The following is a 22104-nucleotide window of genomic DNA, read 5'->3' as shown; positions in this document are numbered from 1 at the left end:
GCAGACTAGAGTGCTAACCGGTCCTGCGATCTGCCTAGCCCAGCCAGTTAAGTCCAAAACACCAATAACTGCCTCAGTGGTATGAATCATTGTATTTCAAACATACTGAGTTTATATACCAACCCAACAGACCATATCGACCCATAAAATAGATAATAACCTTTGTACAATATTTAGCCGAATGTGGCTGTGAATGGTAATCAATAAAGTAAGAATCAAGAGACGAATGAAGAGAATAAGTAAAATACAAAAATTGGAAGGAATAAGATAATTGTTTACCGAAATTATGCTACAAACTCCGCTATACCGATGGCCAAGGTAGCGAGAGTGGTTGTACAAACTTCTTTTGGATACAAAGGTTCGGTTTGTGGATATGAATTGCGATAGCTTCAGCTATGTGCAATAGACGAGCTCGTAAACCATGTGGCAAATTTGATGGAATATGGTAGATAACCTTAAAAGCTTTATTCAGTTCAACATTATGACCTGTGTCCACCAAGTGAGCGAGAATAGAACTCCTAATCCCCTTTACCTGTCCTTTAGTCAACCATGACGGATGGTGTTCTGTTATTCGTTGACGAACTTGCCGAATTGTACGCCCTATATAACTGGCTCCACAGGAGCAGTTGAATTGGTAAATACACATAGATGTGGCGAATTCAGGCAATCTGTCTTTATTAACAGTTCTTATTGTGGGGCGGTTGTAGAAGACGGTACTAAGTCGGGCTGCATTAAATGTTTTCTGTACTGCCCTTCTTAACCTCTGTGTCAAGATTTCTTCAGTAGCATCATTTAAGAATTGTAACTTTAGGAACAGTACCTTCTTCGGAACAGTAGGTACCTTTGTCCTTCGTTTCGTCTCCGTCATATGTTTGTCGATGAATTTCATTGGATACCCATTCCTACTAAGCAAGTTTCGAATATTAGCCAATTCATCTAAAATAATGTCATCAGAGCAAATCATTCTAGCACGATGAGTTAGGATCTTTATTAGGTTTCTTTTGTATTTCATTGGTACTGCGCTATAGAAATGAGTGTACTGTCCAACTGTAGATTTTCTATGTAATCCTCTTTTTAATGTTCCGTCTATTCTTCTGGTTAGTTGGACATCTAAAAACGATATACTACCATTCTGTTCTTCTTCTAGTGTAAACGTAATTGATGGGTGGATATTATTAAATATATTAAGGATGTTCTCCTTTTCATGTTCTTTTTCTAATACTATGAAGGTATCATCTATATAGCGACAATATGATGTTAGATGGCTAATTGTGTCTTTGAGTGGACCATTTTCTAGTTTTGCCAGAAAATGATTAGGTTAATTACAATAAGAAATATACATATTATATTGACCAATAAATAGTCCTCAAAAATTACCATTCGTAATTCTCTTCGGGATACTACAATTACATAGAATTTTTTATCGCTAGGCACCTATTATCTTAAAGTATAAATAAAATTAGTAAGAATTTTAAGTGTTTTCCCTTATCTGAATCCTTTCAAGCATGCAATTATCATTTATAATTCTGTCACTATTCTATACTACGTTTATCATTAGCTTGTAAAATCATCGATTCAGCAGGTACGCTAAACTTTGTCTTACATTTATCCTGAACTAACTATCGAATTATCTAAACTAACTCAGCATTCACTATTGTTTTTTTTTCTCTGTCTTATGAAGCTTTTTCATGAAAAAACCATAGTTTTTTTCATTCACCCCATACGTACAATACGTATGTTTCCTTATATTCCATACTTCTCATCACTATATTTACTGACCAGCAGATATTTTCACAACCAGTCTATTACGTTTAATCGGTATCATGCTGTCAGTAAATGTTAATACTGAATAAAAAGGCAAAGTCCAATCAACATCTTCATACACACATCCCCATCTTTAAGTGACAAGCTTTTTTCTGGTAAGTTAAATATGAAAAATAGATATAAGAATGAAAAGGTAGAATGTCAATTCATTTCAATATATATTCAGTATCGTAATAGTCCTGTTATATTTTTGAATAAGTTAAAGTAGAGGGTAATTACACAAATGAAATTGTAAAACAGTTGGTAATAATATATTATTTTAATCGCTTATATCTTGTTCATAGAAATCTAGTCGCTTCAATTTGTACTCTCTTGTGGAAGACAGTTTATCAGGTACTTCCCATGGGATTAGTCCTGAAAGAGTAAGAAATTTCCGTTCTCAATCACAACATCGGACTCCACAATCATCTGTGCAATCAACTGTATCGTTGAATCCAACAAGTGGAACTTCTCGTATATCAAACCTTATTTCAGGTCCTTCAGACTTTCGTCACATTTCGCACATGGGACCTCAAATAACAGGTGCACCTCTTTTAGATCTCAATTCTAGCCCAGGGGAACCACCTCTCACAGAGGCTGGACGAATTGCAAGATTCAAGTCTGTATTGGATGAAAAATGTGGTATTTCACCCAATTATTGTGGTGACGGTAACCGCAGAGGTTCTTCACCCAATAATATTCCCAATGTTTCACTCCACCTTCCTTTTTCCGACCCAAACAACTCACCACATGGTTTTCATCATAATGCTTCATTGACTCAGATATCGACGATGACAAAATCTCAATCTGTAAGTTATATATTAACTTTGGGATCTTATTTTTATTTAAGCACATAAACATTCGTACAAGGGGCACCAATTAAATATGCGCCACTTAAATTATTCGATTTTTGTAAGGGTTGTATTACTTCCCGAGTACTCAAATCGAAGCAGATGGTTTTCTTAGGGGACCACACCTGGAGCCTTTGACCTGAATTTCTGATCCACAAAGCAGTGAAGCAACGTTAGAGGATTGCACTCCCATGGTAGTCGCTGACCAACAACATATACCATTTTTTTTCCTTAGGTGACTGGAGTCCATGTGCACCATTGGTTTAAAATCAGGGTTTTTCCAACTCCCCAAGGTGGATCCTCCATATTCATCAACCCGGTTAAAGAGCCAGACATTCGCTTTTCATTCTCTCAATTTCGTAAACAACACCCCTGTTGCGAGAAGGTAGTGAGTAAAACTTCCGTGGCAGTGGTTTTATGCACGTGGCCATGCAAGGGCTTCTCAAGGGGAAGATCCGACTCTCTCCACTCTCGGATCCACCAGGGCATTTGGGGGTACTTTATTATCTTATTGTTATAATTATTCCATATAAAGTGGAAAAATGATTTATAGTCGATTCTAGTGCAAGTTCTCAGACACAATATCTTCGGTTTGAAAAAAATTAACATTCGTATTGAAAGCACTACTAAATTTGACACTTAGGGACCACGATTTATGATGCTTCTAAATGAGCTTTATCCAATTAAACACTTGAAGCAAACTTTTGATTGGATGCCAAGGATGATTGTTTTTAAGTATATTACCATTTTGTTTTACTTTGTTAAATAAAATGTCGAGTTGTTTGACATGTTCGTGTAGATACAAAAATCATCCCAAATGAAGTAATTAGGAGTTTTATCATCCAACTTAAACATTCCTCGGAAATCTTCTGGTTGTCTAAACGTATTCAAGTTCCTTCAATTCCTACGAAAGCTGCAACTTTAAAGAGATTCATAATTGTGTGTATAATTTTTCCAGTCAGTTTTGAGTTGCACTTCGTATGAGTGTTACGAATGCTATTTAGCCATCCAAACTGTTTTAAGGGCAGAATTCTCATCCACACGGCTTATTAAATTAAATTCAAATGTTTAAAAACACTTGTCCATCTCTTCACTTAATCCGTTTATCTGATGATTAACTTTCTATCTCTTCAATAATTATGTGTGTTTAAACATGTGTGGATCTCATTAACGATGAATATTCTGTAAAATCTATTTTTGAATATTGAATATTTGCTTAAATTCGCCAATTTACAATTCTACTATCTTTAAATTGAAAATTGGTTGGTTTACAGAAGTGTCTAGATTTTGCTTCCCTTTTTTACTGTAAAGTATTTTCATATTTGCTTACATCTATACAGGGTGAAGATGTTGTTTAGAACTATTGTTAAAACTATTTTATCAATTAAAAGTTATTCTGCTAGAGTAGTGTTTATACTGTTGAACCATTATTTCGATTACTTCATGAGAATTTGAATTCTGTTTGAACACCTACCTACCAATTCAGATAAGATTTTCAATCTAATTAAGCTCCGTGCAATATTGAAACTCCCGTATTTCTTTTAAAGCACTAACTATGAATAGATTGGTGTCCTTACTGATGAAACTTTGTAGCTGGGATATGTGTCAGTCATTCAGTGAAAATATGTTTTGTAACTACAAGATAAAGTGTACTTCATACATAAAATGTTATCAATGTTAATCTAATATCTACTGTAAATTTTCTTTGGTGATGTCGCTGTAGTTTTCAGAATTTACTAGTGTTTCTTTCAATGTAAATTGTAAATAAGCTATGCTACCTAGCACACTTTCTGTCTTTACACGTTTTCTGTCAAACTTCATCTTATACATGGTTACTTCTTGAATTCGTTGAGACGTAAAATAACCGTCTTTGGTGAATATTCTTCACTTATTCCTCATTTTCTGTCGACATTGGATCTAGTTATCACATTCTGTCTTTTTATGTGACTATGACACTGAAAAATCACTCTTTTAACTGAGTGACACTATTTTACGTTGTACTATGAGATAGCGAACACTAATGATATATATATATATATCTTCACTGCAGCAGCTACATTGACATAGTAGTCGGGTCTGCTTATCTTAATAATCCTAAAGATTTATTTTGACCGGAAGTGTTGTTCTTCGAGATCACACCATACTGGACAGGTCAATTGGAAAGTGATGAGACCAAAAGCAGCAAACACATGGTGCAAGGGTGAAGTCTTACTGCTAACTGTACAGATGTGTAGTGGCAGTAAGATTTCTCGCCCCCGGTTACCATCATCCTCAACAATCCTGCCTTAATAAAACGGAAGAAAGGGATTGAAAAGTTTGACCTTGAAATATCACACTTCACCTAACTCGATGGATTTCTGTCTCCGATGGTAGACCCTTATGAGGTAAAAAGCTGACTCATCAAAAACTCAAAGTTTGTCTGTGACTGACTGATATACGTACATTTTCCAAATCAGATGTAAGTTTAGGGATTTCACATTATTTTATGTAAAGACTGATTAGTTAGTAAGACGATGTATGAATTTTCTTAACCACTTTATAATTTCACTTTTTTTCCGTACAATTTAAATTTTGCGAACTAAATATAATCTATGTAAAATGCTTAAATTAACTTTTCTTTTTGTTTTTCATTAAATTACTTTTTGTTACTTCACAGGATTTGTCTACACATATAAATTAATGTCCGTAAGGTAGCTGTTTTGATTGTTTATTTTTCCTATGATTCATTGTATTTTTGGTTGATGAATTATTGATTTTCTATTCAGTATAAACCCTTGTGTAATATGAAGCAAGAAACAATATAACAGTGCTAATTACTGATGTTCAAGAATCCCAATGTTGTTGATTGCTTCATGACATGAGCATGTTTGTCTACTACTAATACTAATACTACTACAACTGCACACACGCTGTATATATATGTATTTGGCTGCATTTATTTTTATATTTTACCCATCTTATGCAATGATAATAGCAGACCTACACTTAATTGCCACTCTCACAATCCACAGCCTGAGTTAAAATTAAAGCCCTAGCGATTAAGCAATCTTATTACTGGAAACAAAAGCACAGATTTTTTGGCTTCTTAAACTTCTGAAAATAATTTCAAATGATATTTTCATTTCTACTTTAGATCCTTTTTGTAAAATTAATTTCAGTAACCTGATTTTTTATCATTTTTTATGTGTGCATCAGCCTGTTTATTTGGTGTATATATATGTGTGTGTTTGTTCATGAACTTTTACTAACAAGGAAAATACCTATAAGATATTTTTCATTGAAAAATATTTAATTATCTGTGAATTAATTAACCATGATTGGTAAACTGGTTTACATAATATCCTGAAATTGTTTCATTTCTTCCTTGTTCAACAATTGTTACGCTATTGTAGATAGCACTTTACAATCTAAATGATTTTAGTATACCTAAAAAGAAAGAAGAAGGACATTTTTTCATAGTAAGTTGTTGAATTCACTTATGAACTGCTCAACCTATGCAGCTGAAAATCTGAGATAGATTCGGAACTCTTCATTGAATGTCCTTGAAAGTTAAACAGCTTAGACCAAGAAACAAACAATTTCATAAAACTAACCATACTATTTATTTGTTTCTAACTACCAACCAGATAGTTAAAGCGTATGTTGTTTAAGACAAAGAAAAAGTGAATTCACCATTATTATTTTGATGACAACACTGCTTCGCACATAAAGTGTGTGTTATAAACATTTTAGTGAATACTTAGTTTGCATACATGTGTGTTTAGTTTTGCCTTCATCAAGTGTGTAAGTATACATAATTATAGTTTGTATCTTTTTAACCATCTAATCTGCGTCAATCGAATTTTAACCTCTTTTTCGACGTATTTTTAATTCTGTTTTAACGTTTTTAGTTTGTTTTCTTTTTTAAAAAAGCTAATAAGTAGTGTTTGTGTTCATTTCCAATGTATCATGTAGTTGATAAAATTTTCTCTTTGTTTATTTATTTTGAAATGATCATAACCATCAGAGTAAATATTATCATTTCTGACGTGATTGTTTTCTAATGTCACTTTGTCATAATTAATAATAATTTTTACAAGTGATTCTGAACTTGATATTTATGATAAATCGATATTTTGTGCTATTCGTTTACTATTAGTCAAGCTATGTTATGAAATACAGTGTACATGTTGTTAACGTCTTAATTATTGATGCTGTGTTAGTTGTACTCTCATTTTAGATCAAGATGCTGATGATATTCCGTTTTTTCTATTTATTATCAAACAATTGTTTATTTAGTTTTTCTTGTTAATTTTATATAACTTTCGCAGATAATCATCTACTTCGATATCTTAGTAACTGAATTAAGTGGTGCTCAGAAATTCTTATTTCTCGTATTAGTATTCTTTTTCCAACGATCCTATGACTAGATATAAAACATGATCTACTTTAATTTATTATTTCACCAATGTTAATTTTGTATCTGGTCTTTCTGTGCTTATGATTGTTCGGTGGATAGTCGAAAGTCACTCAGTTTCATTTGAAACTCTAAAGGTTTGTTTTCTAGTCCACTAATACTTTGTCGTATAATAAATGTGATTGCTCTTTTCTTCAGGTTTGTTACGAGTATTTATTGAGCTAAACAAATGTATGTTACGTTAATTTGACTGCCAATGTTTAGTGAAACTAACAGTTTCATTGAGTTCATTCTATATAGGTGAACTAGGATAAACATTTCATGAATAAGTGTACTTTACATGTAACTCATGTTTTTAGCTGTCTGTTTCAACGATTGATTGAAAACAGAATTAAATAAATAAGAACTTGCACTTCAGTCAGAATGAAGTATAATATCATTTCGCTAACTCACCAACTATTAATGTGATCAAAGTAGAAAATTTTCAACTAGCTAACTAGTGTTGAAACGGAATCGGCTTTTCGCCATCCTTACGGTTAATGAATCTTCTAAATTATTAAATTAAATGCAAATTGACCAAAGAAGTTAACTGTATTGTGAAGTTCTAACTTTATTATTCAATTAGTTCAAAAACCGCAAGGGTTCATTGTAGACAGTTTAAAATATCCTATTAAATTATATCTCACCTTCACTATCAACAGCTTTCTTTTGATTGAATCCATATTTGACGATCGACTGTTTGCACTTGATCGTTTCAGTTTTTAAACTAAGTACAACCAAGTACAGTTAGATGATCCACCTGCAAAAGTTACTAAATAGACGCCCAGTACTGAGATGTATATATTTGATTAAGGTTCTATCGTTTCTTCTTGTGGTCTGTGATAATTTCAACAATTCGACTACATTATTTGTTTTTTCTGAATAATTATTTCACTAATTATTTCACATCTAACAATGTCATTACTATATCCGTTTTCCCGGAAAAATGCAATCTAAAGCTTTTGAAACACTTATGAACAGGTCTAGAGGTGTGTCTGTTTGTCATTTTGACATAATATAACTACAGAGGGCCTAATATACAAAATTTCACTGGACTGCTTTACTAAATAGCTTTTTTAATTTTAAATTAGCATATTCTCTACACTACTTAAGATACTTTTTTGTTTGATCCATTTAAATATTTCACTATTTCTCTCGATCGTTTTTGTGAACTACACTTGTTAAACAAGTTAGTGTACTTTATTAAAACGTGTAAAGTCAAATCATTAAAGAAAACTTCACTTCTCTCTTATTCTCAATTAGATTATTTTTGTCTAAATTTTCCTCGACATAAGTTTTCTGCCTGAAATATCGGTTTTTAAATATTGGAATTCATAGTAAAAATATTTTTTCATAAGCAAAGTTTGGGGGCTCTAAGATTGAGTTTTTAACTGACTTCTGTAATTCTTTAGTGATCCAGGCAGGGTAATGTTCGGAGATGTGTTTCGAAAGATGTCACTTTATGCGGCTAGTCTAGTCAATTCCGGCTCCTCCGCTTCACACATGCTGTCAAAAGAATCGGCTTATTAAGAATGCAAATGAAAAACTTATGTACACTAGATGCTATAGCTGTCCAAGAGTTTACGCCTAACCTTTGCGTACATAAAAACTATGTTCACTCCCTTATTATTCCATGGTCTTAAACTTCCTTTCTATATTCCATAATCTATCGTTTTTTATTTAATTATTTCTACTCCTTTCCAATTTATTTCACAACCGTTAATTAGTATTTATTACAACTTTTAATTATTCTATTTTTAGTAGCTATCATGTGAACAATTATTTTCGCCTTGTCATCTATTTCACCAGCCGATTATCATTTTTTCCTTTCAGTATCTGATTTTCAATTTTCGACAACACACTACTTCAAGTTTTTTTTTAATATTTAGCACCGTTTTGTTCTACTACAGAAAACTATTTTAGCAAATAAAATTAACTATAAATAGAATTGCACAACTTAAGTATATGAAATCGTCTTAAAGGAAATCTCCTCTGAATTGCTTTATTCAATGACACAATCGTAGGACTCATCATGTACGAATTGATTCAATTCCTTCTATTCTATTTATTATTAAATCCGTAAACTTGATATTTTTAAAGTAATTCACAAGAGATAATATTAATTAAACAAATTTTAATTTGTGTAAAGTCAAATTGTACGTAGTATTATCTTTCTAAAGAAAATAGCGCGCATATTAATCAACTGTGATTACTTTTATTCACATGTTTTATTCTATATTTGTTTATTATTGTTTAGAGACAATCAACTCCTTTTACACACAGATTAAGTTTAACTGATTTAGAAAGTAGCGAAGATCAACATTATATGGATCAAAAACTTTCTTTTAATATTGCGCCCGGTCAATCCCAACGTGCTCGTTCTTCATCGTTACGTCCTAGTGTAAAAAATTTACTTTCCAATTTAGGTGATGTAACCAGTATGTATAATAAAAATTCCTCTTCTAAATCGGGATCTCATAAACGGATTAGTGATGCATCATCATGTTGTCAAAGTAATGTATCATCTGTGGAGAAAAACAATGGAACTGTTACTACACCAACTTCCTTTCCATCACTTCGAATTTCTAATTCACCAAGTATTCAAGATACAGTAATGGCATTATTTTCAAAGGTATGTACTATTATTATATTATGGTAATTGTATTTCTCTGTAAATGTTTAAAATTTCGGTAACATGCAGGTGTCTGGTTCTTAATGCATTAGTGTTTTCATTATGTAACATACTTTTGTCACACAAATCACCTATCTGTAACCCCCCTACTTCCGTAAAATCAACACAATTGCAGGATGTTTCCTCACTAATAAAAATAATAGAGATCACTCACATGTAGCTGTTTTAATAAATATGAAGTGTGAGTTTACCATTTTTTCCTGAGAATATTGTCTTTGTGGTGGTGATAGTTAGTTGGTGATGTATGCTACGCCACAAAAAAACAAGCTATATATTTGTAATGTGTATCATGACAGATGACACATAGGATAAAGTCCCGGGCACTGGAATTACATTGTCTAAACTACTGACCCGTAGACCGCTACGCCATTTCTTATTTAATATTTACGATTTTTCCTAGTATTCTCACTAGTGCATCTTCATCTAACATGCTCAAATAACGGTATTACAGCAATCCAATTTTGTTTTCTTTTTGCTTTCATAGCTTTCTGATGATAACCCTTCATGTCCCTAATTTACGATCAAATATCATCATTTTTCATCCTCCTTCGTATATTGTTATCACTGGAAGATCCTACCATTTTCTACTTATCTTGAAATAGGGATTGTCCACATTATAATCAATATTTTGTGCAGGCTGTGATTTCGCGGTAAATATAATAAAAAACCCTTCTTTTCGCGTTATATCACCGGACCTAGTTTCAGTTTTATTTATATTTTGTCTTATTTCGCCGTCACCGTTTTGCAAACCATTAATGCTACGGAAATATCTTAAAAACGTCCTCTGTATATTCTTGAAGCATCTTGTTGTTTCTTTATTTGTGTGTACATTTTTACTCTCTTTTTCTACTGAACACAATTGTATTGTTCGTCCTGTCTCCCCTTCATCTGTTAATAATCTATCTGCCTTGGATTCATGTCTCATTAATTAACTGACTGTTATCTCCCCAGTTTAATTATATTCGTGCTTAGTCATTGTAAATTTTCTTTTCATTTCTTTCTTGTTTTTGTCTTTTGGACAAAGTTATCTCTAAATGAAAAACTGATCGATCCATTATGCAACATCTTTAATACATATGATACATTATCACTAACATTTTTTTGTCAACATATGTAAATTCATTTACACAATCCACCTATATTCTGCCTTTATTAATGTAAAATGATGGTATCGAACAAGAGTTTGCTCGCATATTTACCATATTTTATAGTTCCTATTGGTAATATTATATTTAATCTCATTCAAATAAATATCACTTTTGAGTTGTCAAATGTACATCGTTTCTCTGAAATGTAAGTGAAATAAAACCGTATTTTACTTCTTCATCAATTGTTACAGTTATTAATTGATCTCTTTTATAATGTTTAATGAGTGTACAATGTAGTGTAAGCAGTTTCAGTGTTGTCAAACAAGTTTTTATTCTTAATTTCACAATAATTGTTGCTCATTGTGTACTATTCAGATAGTCTTTTTCAATAAGTCATGTTAAATCTAATTGTCTCATGACAACACTTTCTCTTCAACTTGAAGGTATTACCTTATCCGATATTTTTTCATTCATAGTTAAAAAAATTATAGTTCATGTGTTATTTTTTGCAGTATTAATTGTTCAATATGGAGTATATGTGATGCGACACAATCATTTTATATCAAACTCCAGGTTATTAGTTAAGAGTACAAAACTGTAATCAACATTGGCCCGTATGCTTATGGCGTCGGTATTTTTTTTAAAGCTTAGGTTATTTAGAGTGTACGTATATCTAACCTACTTGAGATTTATATTCATTTGGTAGGTCGTTTTCTGAAAAGTACACACTGAATCCGAAGGTTCTGGGAAACATCGTGATGTCTTTCGTCTTGTAAAATCAAATGGTGATGAGGTCTTTTAGGCACTACTCCTAAAATATATTGTACATTTCAATTACGAAGAAGTTATTCTTTAAGTCAATGAAATAATCTCTAATTACTTGTTCGCATTATTTTTAAGAACAAAATATTCATCACTCCAGCTAACAAAATATTCCATAAGTTCTCTGGAATTTGTCGTACTCTCTGTTATTCTGGTATATTGATCATTTGTGAATTCCATATCTTTAGTTATTTTCAGATGCTATTATATTTACCAAGTTTCATTTCTTAACCACGGAACGTCTAAACTATAAAAGTATTCAGTGTACAGGTATTTTTCTCAAAAAAAAAAACGTATGGATTGAAGACTGCAATTTTTACTAATATAAAGCTAACCACTAATATCGAGCTCTTTCCATCACGTACTATGTGATATGCTTTGACTTGTGTTATGTGTGTAAGCATAATATGGATATGTGTGTTGATACAGGAGGCTCGTGCTGTACATCTACTGTGATGAACAGTTCGCAAAGAGATTACTCGCATTATAAATGAAAACGTCAGTCATGAAGCATACTCTAATGCCGTCTTCGGTGCTGTACATGTGGCGATCACTATTACCGATGAACATTATTTTAAAGCACCGTTTTTTGGCCCATCTAACGAGTTTTTGTGCGACACCCTGAAATTTTAGGTCCTCACTGCTACATCACCAAATAAGTAGATATGTTTGTTATCCCGAAAAGCTGGTTGGTTTCTGGGTTGGCTTGCATTGGATCCAGAGTGACCTGGTAACAATGACTTTAAAGTAGTTTTATGGTCTCTTTCTTTGATCCGGCTATCGACTAGTTCAAATATATTACCAGTAGGACTTAACAACTGACACACTGACCAAGAACTTAATGATTATTGATTCTCAAAACCCTAACCTGGCGTTTAATCATATGAAGATGGATAGCATATCAATTCATTTATGACTCAAAACATAATGATATACCTGAAATATCTGACCACACGTCAGCACAGAAAATTATATTATGCACATAACTTTGTTATAAGTAATAGAAGACCACAGTGATATAATAGTGAACCGAGAGGCTCACTTGTTGACTTAGAATACGCCGATGACATAGTTTTATTTGGTGAATACGCTGACAAAATGCAGAGTCTTCTGGCCACTATAGGGCGGAAATCAGTCAAACGTTGACAGGATCACATCGGGCTCACCAATGAAGATACCACAAGTATTGTAGTTTGGCAACACTTTACCAGCAACACCTATAATTGAACCATGCCCACCCAGTGAAATCAAAAGTCAGAAGCGAGGAGGTTGAAGATATGTTTGATAGATTATCAATATATCGAGGAGTGACTGATCTAAACTGGCTAGTGATGGCAGGAGACGTTGAGCATGGCGTTTGCACTCGTGATCTGGTGTGGATGCATGATCGAGCGCCTTCAGCTAGGTGATTCCGCTAAAACTAATGTGGTCAGCATACAATGTTGAACGCTTACAGAGCTATTGATTTTGGGGATTTATTAACCTCTGCAGATCACTCCCCTGTTAGTGAGGTAGTGATGATCCTACAAAGTGGCCAGCCAGAAGTTTAAAGCCAACGAGTTTTTCGTTGACAAACACTCTTCTCATAGCTTGCTATGTTTAGCATCATCTGGTCGTCTTTCTTTACAATAAAGGACCATGAAGTACAACATAGTAATAAGGAAACAAAGTAAAATCAAAATTTCCGTTCCTACTAAACTTCATCGTGCTTGTCGAAATACACTCGTACGCACGTAAAGACACAAAGCGGGTGAAAAAAAGGAAATAAACTTATAAACCTGCGACAGCGTATAAGCGATCTAAAAAGTTTTTTTCGTTTTTTTTAAGATCAAATGTACGCATATTAGTGAAAAAAATTTGTTTTTTGGGGGAATAGATGTATATGTATAAGCATATAATATTTTTTCATTATATATAACACAAAGGAGAATAGGGTTAATGCAAAAATGTTAACTGGTGTCTTGCGTGCAATAGTCGTTTAAATGTTCCGGAAATCTTACCCGTCTTCCAAAACGCGTGCTAACTGTCAGATGAAGTATTACAACTGTAGGAGCAATGTCGTTTGATTGTACGGAAGGAAAATCGACGTGGATTGGAATTCCTTCTAAATACGCTGCTTTGATTCAATCGATACTGATGCTATGGTTAGTGCCGTTCTTATCGACTATATAGTACATAGGTTCACGCTGAAGAACTTTGAAGGTTCCTTCGTATGCTAACTCGAGGGGCCGTTGATGTGAGTCTAATCGTACGAAGACATGTGTACTATATCTTAAGTCAGGTTGAACGAAAACATCAGTTAATTGAGGTCAGGTGGAAACAGGTTTCACTGAACGCATTGTGTTTGTAAGCCTGCTCATGTAGGATTTTAGATCCATGTTCAATGAAGAAGACGAAGGATACACATTCTCCTGGAAGTCGAAGTATCGTCCCATAAAGGAGATGAGCTGCAGCGTATTCAATATCAGCTTTTACTGCATTGCGAATTTCTAGTAAGACGAGTGGGAGAGCGTCGGTCCACTGTGAAACGCTTGAAGCTGATAGTGAAGCTTTTACTAGTCGGTGAGAGCATTCTACCAACCCGTTTGCTTGTGGGTGGTAGGCGGTCGTTCGGAAGCGAGTGATTCCTAATGGTGTGTTCAGACAACGGAAAGGTCCAGATTCAAACTAGCGTCCGTGGTCTATGGTGATGGTTGAAGGGCACCTGAAATTTGCTACCCATCGTTCGATGAGGGTGCGAGCCACTGTTTCAGCAGTAATGTCTTTAATACGTACTGCTTCTGGCCGTCGTGTGAAAAGGTCTACACAGGTTAAAAGATAACATGATGCATCTGAATCTGGTAAAGGTCCTACCAAATCCAGATGAACATGGTCTAAACAGGCATGGGGGGTTTTGAAAGAGCCTAAGGGACATTTCTTGTGTCTTATGACCTTAGATTTCTGGCAGCTTACACAGGAGCGTGCCCACCCCTCACGTCTTTATTCATACCAGGCCAGCAAAACCGTTCGGCTATGAGCTTGATGGATGCACGAACACCTGGATGAGAAAGATTGTGCAACGTATTGAAGACGTTGTGTCGATAATATTTTGGTACTATTGGACGATCCCTACCTGTAGATGTGTCACATGGTAAGGTTTCCTTACCTGTTCCCATCTGTCCAATACGTAGGTTAAGAGTTGTCGAGGATAACTCGTGATGAAGATCAGTGTCTTATTTTTGAAGCTTGTTGAGTTTAAGAAGGTCGATTCCTTGGCAACTGTTCAAGGAACTTATACGAGAAAGGATGAATTCTCGGCCTTCGATAGAAAGTTGAAAATGCCGTACAACACAATAAATAGCTAGGAGTTCTCTACCGAAAGTGCTGTACCTCGATTCAGTGTCTAGCAACCGTCTCGAGAAAAATGCCAAAGGTTGCCAGAAGTGCTTAACCCATTGTTGTAAGACTCCTCCGATTGCTGAGTGAGTTGAGTCTACTGCGATACTAGCGGGTGCTTGAGTGTCAAGGTGTGTCAGCATGGTTGCCTTTGCGTTAAGTTTCTTAATTGTGGAGAATGCTCTCCGCGTGGTGTCGTCCAGATTAGTGGAGTTCGCATTTCCACAAAGTTGGTCGGTTTGTAGTGGCGTGCTTCGTTAATTGATCGTCTCGATAACCGTTATTATATCAATCTGAACGGTGTATAATATCAGAAGACAAAGGGAAGCGGCAACTACATTTTTATTGACAAATAACATAGGCTAGAAGGCAGTGAGCACATGTTAGCGAGCGAAGTAAAAATGACATGCATGGGAGATGGCTGGTAAGCCAACTCGCTATGAGCAAGCATTAATCAACATTTATAGTCAGACTAAAATGAATGACAGACATGTGATAGGTAGGATAAGAAGTGTGCATACACATACGCTCATATAAAAAAATAGTCAAGGTCAATAAGTGAATAATTAACAAGATCAAAATATGACTCATAACGTTATAGGTGAATTGGCTTGTCCAGAAACTAGGATAAGCTATGTAGGTGTAATATAGTACACGACGTTACACTACTCCCCACAGGTTAGCGGTTCACAAGGGACGCGCATTTTGGTATGAACTGTCTATAGAAACTTACAAGACCGTTAAATGTGCGCAATCGCTTAATGGTGGTCAGTTCTGGGTAATCCAGAATGGCTACTACTTTGCTTCCAAGAGGTCAGATGCCTTGACCATCAATAGTGTGACCTTGGAAATCTAAGGAGTCAGTTCCGATTTGGCATTTCTGGATCTTTACAGTAATGCCATGCTTTTGCAGTGGTTCGAACACAATTTCCAGATGCTGGAGATGGGATTCTCTGTCCGTACTTGCTATCATACAGTCATCAACATATATATGTACGAAGTTGAGACCTCGAAAAACGCCATCTATGAATCTTTGGAATGTCTGGGCAGCATTTCTCAGGCCGAAAGACATTCGCGAAAATTTGTGGAGTCCGAGAGGAGTTATAAAAATGGTTTTCGGAATACCGTCAGTAGCTATAGGCTTCAACCAAGCGGATTTTTGAAAAGACGGTTGTACCCTTCAATGTAGCTGTGAGGCAACGGGTAACGATCGGGAATGGTTTTTGCATTCAAACGCCGACAGTCATCAGTTGGATGCCAATCGTTGCTGCCCTTTTTAGGGACCGTGTGCAAGGGAGATGCCCATGGGCTGTTTGACGGTCGAATGATTCCTAACTCTTTCATGTGGTCGAATTCGTTTTTGGCCAACCTCAGCTTTTCAGGAGCCAGTCGGTGTGCTTTCGAGAATACAGGTGGTCCTGTAGTCAAGATGTGATGTGTAACATTGTTGGTTACACAAGGCAATTTCGGTTGCGGTTGGTATATCTCAGAGTACTTATCGAGTAATGGTTGATAGAATGGGTCAATTGTGTGCCTAATTGTAACTGGAGATAATCTGCAACCAGGAAATGAAGTTACGCAGACAGGTAACTTAGTGTTTCCGTCTACTAGCCTCCCTTTGCACGCATTGATCAGTAGATTGTGGTGTTGTAGGAGGTCTATACCAATGATTGGCATAGAAACTTCCGTAACCACGAAAATCCAGTGGATGGTTTTGCGTAAAGCCATGTTAAGGTAAACGTGAGTTATACAATATGTGGCGATTGGCTTTCCATTTGCCGCCTGTAAGTTTAAAACAGATTCGTGAAGCCGATTGTTTGAATTTGCAGGAAGAACGTTAACTTATGCGCCAGTGTCGACGAGGTAGCGAACTTTCGTGATTACATCTCTGACGTAAAATAGACGGCTGTGTTAGCCGATTACGGTTGCTGTTAACGCATGCCGGCTGGGAAGTTTCCCGAATTGTTTTTTGTGTCATTCGATTTTGAGTTCGGGTAATTGCAGGGTTTCCTGAAATTTCAGGAAGACATCTCATACTGGTTATGATACCAGCAGCAGTCGGGGTTATCCGTCTCTCGTGTTCTGGAGACAGATCGCCTACGTGACGTGCTTCTTCGCTGGGCATGTGACCGTTTAAAGTCATGACGAAGTCTAAGGTAGCGTGTAAGTGTATGACATGGTTCTGCAATATTGTTCTGTGTCATTTGTAGTTTTTCTTTGGCTGAAAAACCCTCGGCATTGGAAGACTTCGTGATTCCCAGAATGCGGTCAGCAGATTCGGCCAGCTCGTCTACGGCGTTGTTTTGAAACGAGACAATTACTGCTTGCACCTGTTGAGGAAGTTTAGACTAGAAAAGTTGTCCGAATAGGCTGTAGGGTCACTGAATATCGAACAGATCATTGATCCCTGTCAAAGTCAAGGATAGTCAACGCGCATCAATAAATCATATGTCATGGACTGGCCCACGCGGCAGTGGTTGTTCTTTCACTTCTGCACCTTCGTGTTTGTACCTTAACTAATATATTCTTGTAATAACGTCCTTTGTGTTGTACAGTCTCTATAGCATCCATGATCCTTTGATGCGTCGATAGTTCAATCCACGTAAGGGTTGGTCGCGATGTGTGACTTCAGCGTTAGTTGGTTCGTCACCATTCTCGTCTAACTATAGTAGGCCCCTTCAATCATTTCGACATAGACCATCAACGTAGATGTCCCACACTGGTGAGCAAGACTTCGAATAACGCAACCTATCATTATGATCTTTTTTATTGCATTCTATACTTATTATTTTTCATTTTTAACTTCGGCTATCTTTATCAGTTTCTGTGAACATTCGTTGCTTCATATCAATGTTGATTAGTATTTCAACTGAAATAATTAGTTCAATCGATAGAACTAACCAATCAACTACGACTATAATCGACTATCGTGGTTCTTTAACAAGCATTAGCAGCATGTAAATGCTCCTGTGTAATATGTCTGTTAAAATATCAACCACTCGTAAGTATTACCTCAAGGCAACACGAACGCATATCTGTTTGCAACTTATCCACTTGTATAACCAATACAGGATAAACTGTCGATTATAAGTTCATCTTTCTGCTTAATCACTATCAACTAACTACTATCAGAGACTATCTACTAGAATATTTTACTTTCTTGACCACTGCCTTCCTAATTTCCGATTGCTGAGTTCCATGGCGAATCAGAGGATACAAATGCTAGAAATTTACGGTGAGTTTGAACTATAAATTTCCCGTAATGTTAGATCTTGTTTAGACTGTTTCGCCAGGCAATGCTACGTGTTTGGCTCAAATTAAATTTGGACGTGTACCAATTCAGTCTACAACGCTTCGTTAATCTATGAATTTAATCAACAAATTTCAATTACTTTAGAGCAAGAGTAACCCAGGCGAGTTTCGTAATTGCGTTAGTTAATTTCGTATAATATTTATGATGTTTAATAACGTTTCGCGGCTACTTTCACTTCGAGTAGTCATATATTCTGTCACTGCCGTCAAATTTTAGTCGAAACTATGTACATTTATGACTCGTAAGTCAACATACTCCGAAAAAACATATTTCACGTACACGAGCAATCTTAGTCCATGTCTTAATGAGACACTTCGTCGTACTTGATGTCACTTAGCGCTAGATAATATGCTTTTTTACGAAACGATCACGTTATCTAAACCTAAACTTTAGTTAAATTGGTGGTTACCATTTAAATAAATGTTTACTATGCGCTTCGTATATGCTGTTATCTCACACAGTAAATCATGGCTCAATTTCCTTATTGCACGAAAGTCACTTTAATTCCGTCTTCGGCTCATTCACATGCAATATGGGTTTGGAAAATATCGAAACGACCTCTGAAATTCTCCACAAACCCCACGATAGTTTTTGTACATGTTTGCTATCACACATCCAATTGCTATATTAACAATGCCCAAACGAACGTTCAGTACAATTGTCAGTATACGAAAGGATGTTACTTCGACATGACGTTACAACACATACGAACTATTGTAGTTATTCAACTTCGACGTCGTATTTTTTTTATCCTATGAAGTTTCGTTTCCGCGTGGCTGTTACCTAGTAGATGATTTCGGTACATCAATCGGCTGTTCAACTACTCGACGATCTAAAGACTGTCCAGTTCAATTGGTGGTTTGACGACACATTCACGCGAATCATCGGTTTACGCAGTCGAGCGAATCTCCTGCAAACTGACAACGATATTGTCGTCTCGACCTCAACACTGACAGCATTTTTCACCGATATCATTGACATGAGTCCAGAGTGATACTCTTGGTTTCTTATGTTCTTTTCGACATTTTTCGGTTCACTCATCAAACACACGTGCAGTACTCACCGTTTATCATCTTTTAGAAACTTCATCGTGCCACCTTCGCTCTCGCTCTGTATTCTTCGACACTTATTGATTTTCACAGCAGTTATCTGTTTTTCCAAACTGACTGCAAGTTGATCAGAAGCTTCGTACAAGGAAACCACGACTTATCTTCACGGTTATACTTCTGTACTTACAGTTAGTCTGTTAAATATAGATATAACTAGAAATCGACGCTTACGAACAGTTGTCAATGACACTTACTGACTTTCTACTCTGAACCGATAACAGTGCAAACATTGACATCGATAGATAGTACGCTTATCGTTCTATCACTGTGACATCACTACTTTTGCAGCGGACTCAACGTTTCTCATCTGAGGACCTCAATCACTTTTCAAAGCTAATTATTTCAACGCGAATTGATAAAACTCTAAAATGTCATCTTTTTTTTCATTATTTCTATGGTTGATCGCTTAACATTTAACCAACGTCCTTGTTACGTGTTATTACTCGTTGTTTCCCGATCAGTTTCTGCAGCCTCCTTTCCATTTCTTTTACAGCTCGGCAATACCCGGAGGATTCATATTAATCGTCTGGCAACCTCCGGCGCGCGACTACTCCCAACATGTTTGGCATCGATTCAAACAGCCGTTGAATCTGGTGGGGGAGTATTGTAGGGTCACTGAATATCGAACAGATCATTGATCCCTGTCAAAGTCAAGGATAGTCAACGCGCATCAATAAATCATATGTCATGGACTGGCCCACGCGGCAGTGGTTGTTCTTTCACTTCTGCACCTTCGTGTTTGTACCTTAACTAATATATTCTTGTAATAACGTCCTTTGTGTTGTACAGTCTCTATAGCATCCATGATCCTTTGATGCGTCGATAGTTCAATCCACGTAAGGGTTGGTCGCGATGTGTGACTTCAGCGTTAGTTGGTTCGTCACCATTCTCGTCTAACTATAGTAGGCCCCTTCAATCATTTCGACATAGACCATCAACGTAGATGATCTAGAAGGCCATCATCGAAAGTTCTTTGGCCAATTACCTTTCTCATTCTTAGCAACATGTCTGTCGCAGAACCATGTTGCAAGTCGATGTTATCAAGGAGTTGATCTAACCTTCGTCGATCGGTTTGGTCTCCGCGTTTCAGTGTTTCGTAAGGTTCCGAAACACCATTAGTAAACATACAAGGTATTTCGTACCTGCTAAATTTGCACGGTAGTGCCTTTACAACCGCGAGGAATTGTGCGCGTGTATCAGTTATGCCGTGCTCATAGAAGTCGGCTTCTGCATAGCAGAACCAGGCTTCGATGTTGTCTGGCTAAAAGGGCATTAGCTGAAACGAGAGTGGTGTAGAAGTCTTGATCTTCAGTAGCTTAGATGTCTGGTCTGTCGTGTCGAATTTAAAGCAAAGGGATAAACGAGGGAAAAACATTCAAAAATACGATAAAAAATATCACAATATATAAAAAGATAAAGTAAAGCAGTGATTTATGAAGTCCCAAAAAGAAACAGACTCACAGTTTATGGGTTGGTGAAACAGATCACGTCGGGCTCATCAATGAAGATACCACAAGTATTGTAGTTTGGCAACTTTTTACCAGCAATACCTATAATTGAACCATGCCCACCCAGTGAAATCAAAAGTCAGAAGCGAGGAGGTTGAAGATATGTTTGATAGATTATCAATATATCGAGGAGTGACTGATCTAAACTGGCTAGTGATGGCAGGAGACGTTGAGCATGGCGTTTGCACTCGTGATCTGGTGTGGATGCATGATCGAGCGCCTTCAGCTAGGTGATTCCGCTAAAACTAATGTGGTCAGCATACAATGTTGAACGCTTACAGAGCTATTGATTTTGGGGATTTATTTACCACTTCATCGTTAACAAAATAATAGGAGGCTGGAAACGTAAGTTTGCACTCACAGACATATCTCTTTTAGTTTGAACAATGAATGGATATATCGTCCAAAACTGTATTTCTAGTTTCACCGCCCTTTCACCTGAGTTCAAATCAACAAGGTCAACAACAGGATGCTTCTGATTTAGAAATGAGTTTGACGGGGGTTGTCTGCTCAGAGGAGACTTCTTACGTACACTCCATTTTGAACAACAAACTCTCGAAGTACTGTGATGGGTGTTTGAAAAGCATCCCTAATCTTCGGTTGTGCTCTTCTTGCAAGTTAATGCGTTATTGTTCCCGCGACTGTCAGCTTCTTATGTGGCGCGTGCACAAACGAGAATGTAAACAGTATATTAAATGTGAACGCCTACCAATAGCCCCTGTCCGTCTTATTTTAAGGATTATCAGTATGCAGGTTTGTCTGAAACGTGCTTATAATTATGTCTGAAGGACCAGAAATGCCATATCGATTCTCTCTTCTCACGTAAATACTCGTAGATATTGATGTATTTTTTAGACGAAAACGAAATACGAAAGAATTTCGATCTTATGGAGAAGTATCATACAATAAGGCTAACCCTATGGGATTTTTTGGGTGGGGAAGTGTTTGCAAATGAGGAAACTATTTTCCAAATATTTTGTAAAGTAATTTAGATCTCATTTCTTTACTGTCCAAAGATTCAAATAAATGGCTTCATGATCACTGATCCAAATGGTGTGGATGTTGGGCCTGCACTTTTTCTAAGGTTAGTTTCTGGGCTTAATTACAT

The 22104-nt window shown here is 36.1% G+C and overlaps 1 protein-coding gene across 2 annotated transcripts in view; it reads left to right on the top strand.

Moving 5' to 3' along the window:
* The window catches only part of Smp_158560.1 (serine/threonine kinase), a gene marked incomplete at its 5' end in the record, with an annotated part of 74083 nt that extends 51979 nt beyond the window's left edge, over positions 1–22104 (top strand). The window contains 6 exons of one of the 2 annotated variants that reach the window (XM_018794845.1): positions 2109–2612; positions 9347–9721; positions 11880–11961; positions 21418–21818; positions 21852–21979; positions 22013–22104. In XM_018794845.1, the coding sequence (XP_018649216.1) occupies positions 2109–2612; positions 9347–9721; positions 11880–11961; positions 21418–21782 (1326 nt within the window). In that variant the 3' untranslated portion in view covers positions 21783–21818; positions 21852–21979; positions 22013–22104. Of the gene's footprint in view, positions 1–2108; positions 2613–9346; positions 9722–10265; positions 11308–11879; positions 11962–21417; positions 21819–21851; positions 21980–22012 lie in introns of those variants that run through there. The other variant, XM_018794846.1, reaches the window with a different exon arrangement.

The sequence above is a fragment of the Schistosoma mansoni genome, chromosome 1 (assembly GCF_000237925.1).
Source record: "Schistosoma mansoni strain Puerto Rico chromosome 1, complete genome".
Lineage (NCBI taxonomy): Eukaryota > Metazoa > Platyhelminthes > Trematoda > Strigeidida > Schistosomatidae > Schistosoma > Schistosoma mansoni.
Note: the sequence above shows the minus strand (reverse complement) of the source record. Positions and strands in the feature narration are given on the sequence as shown.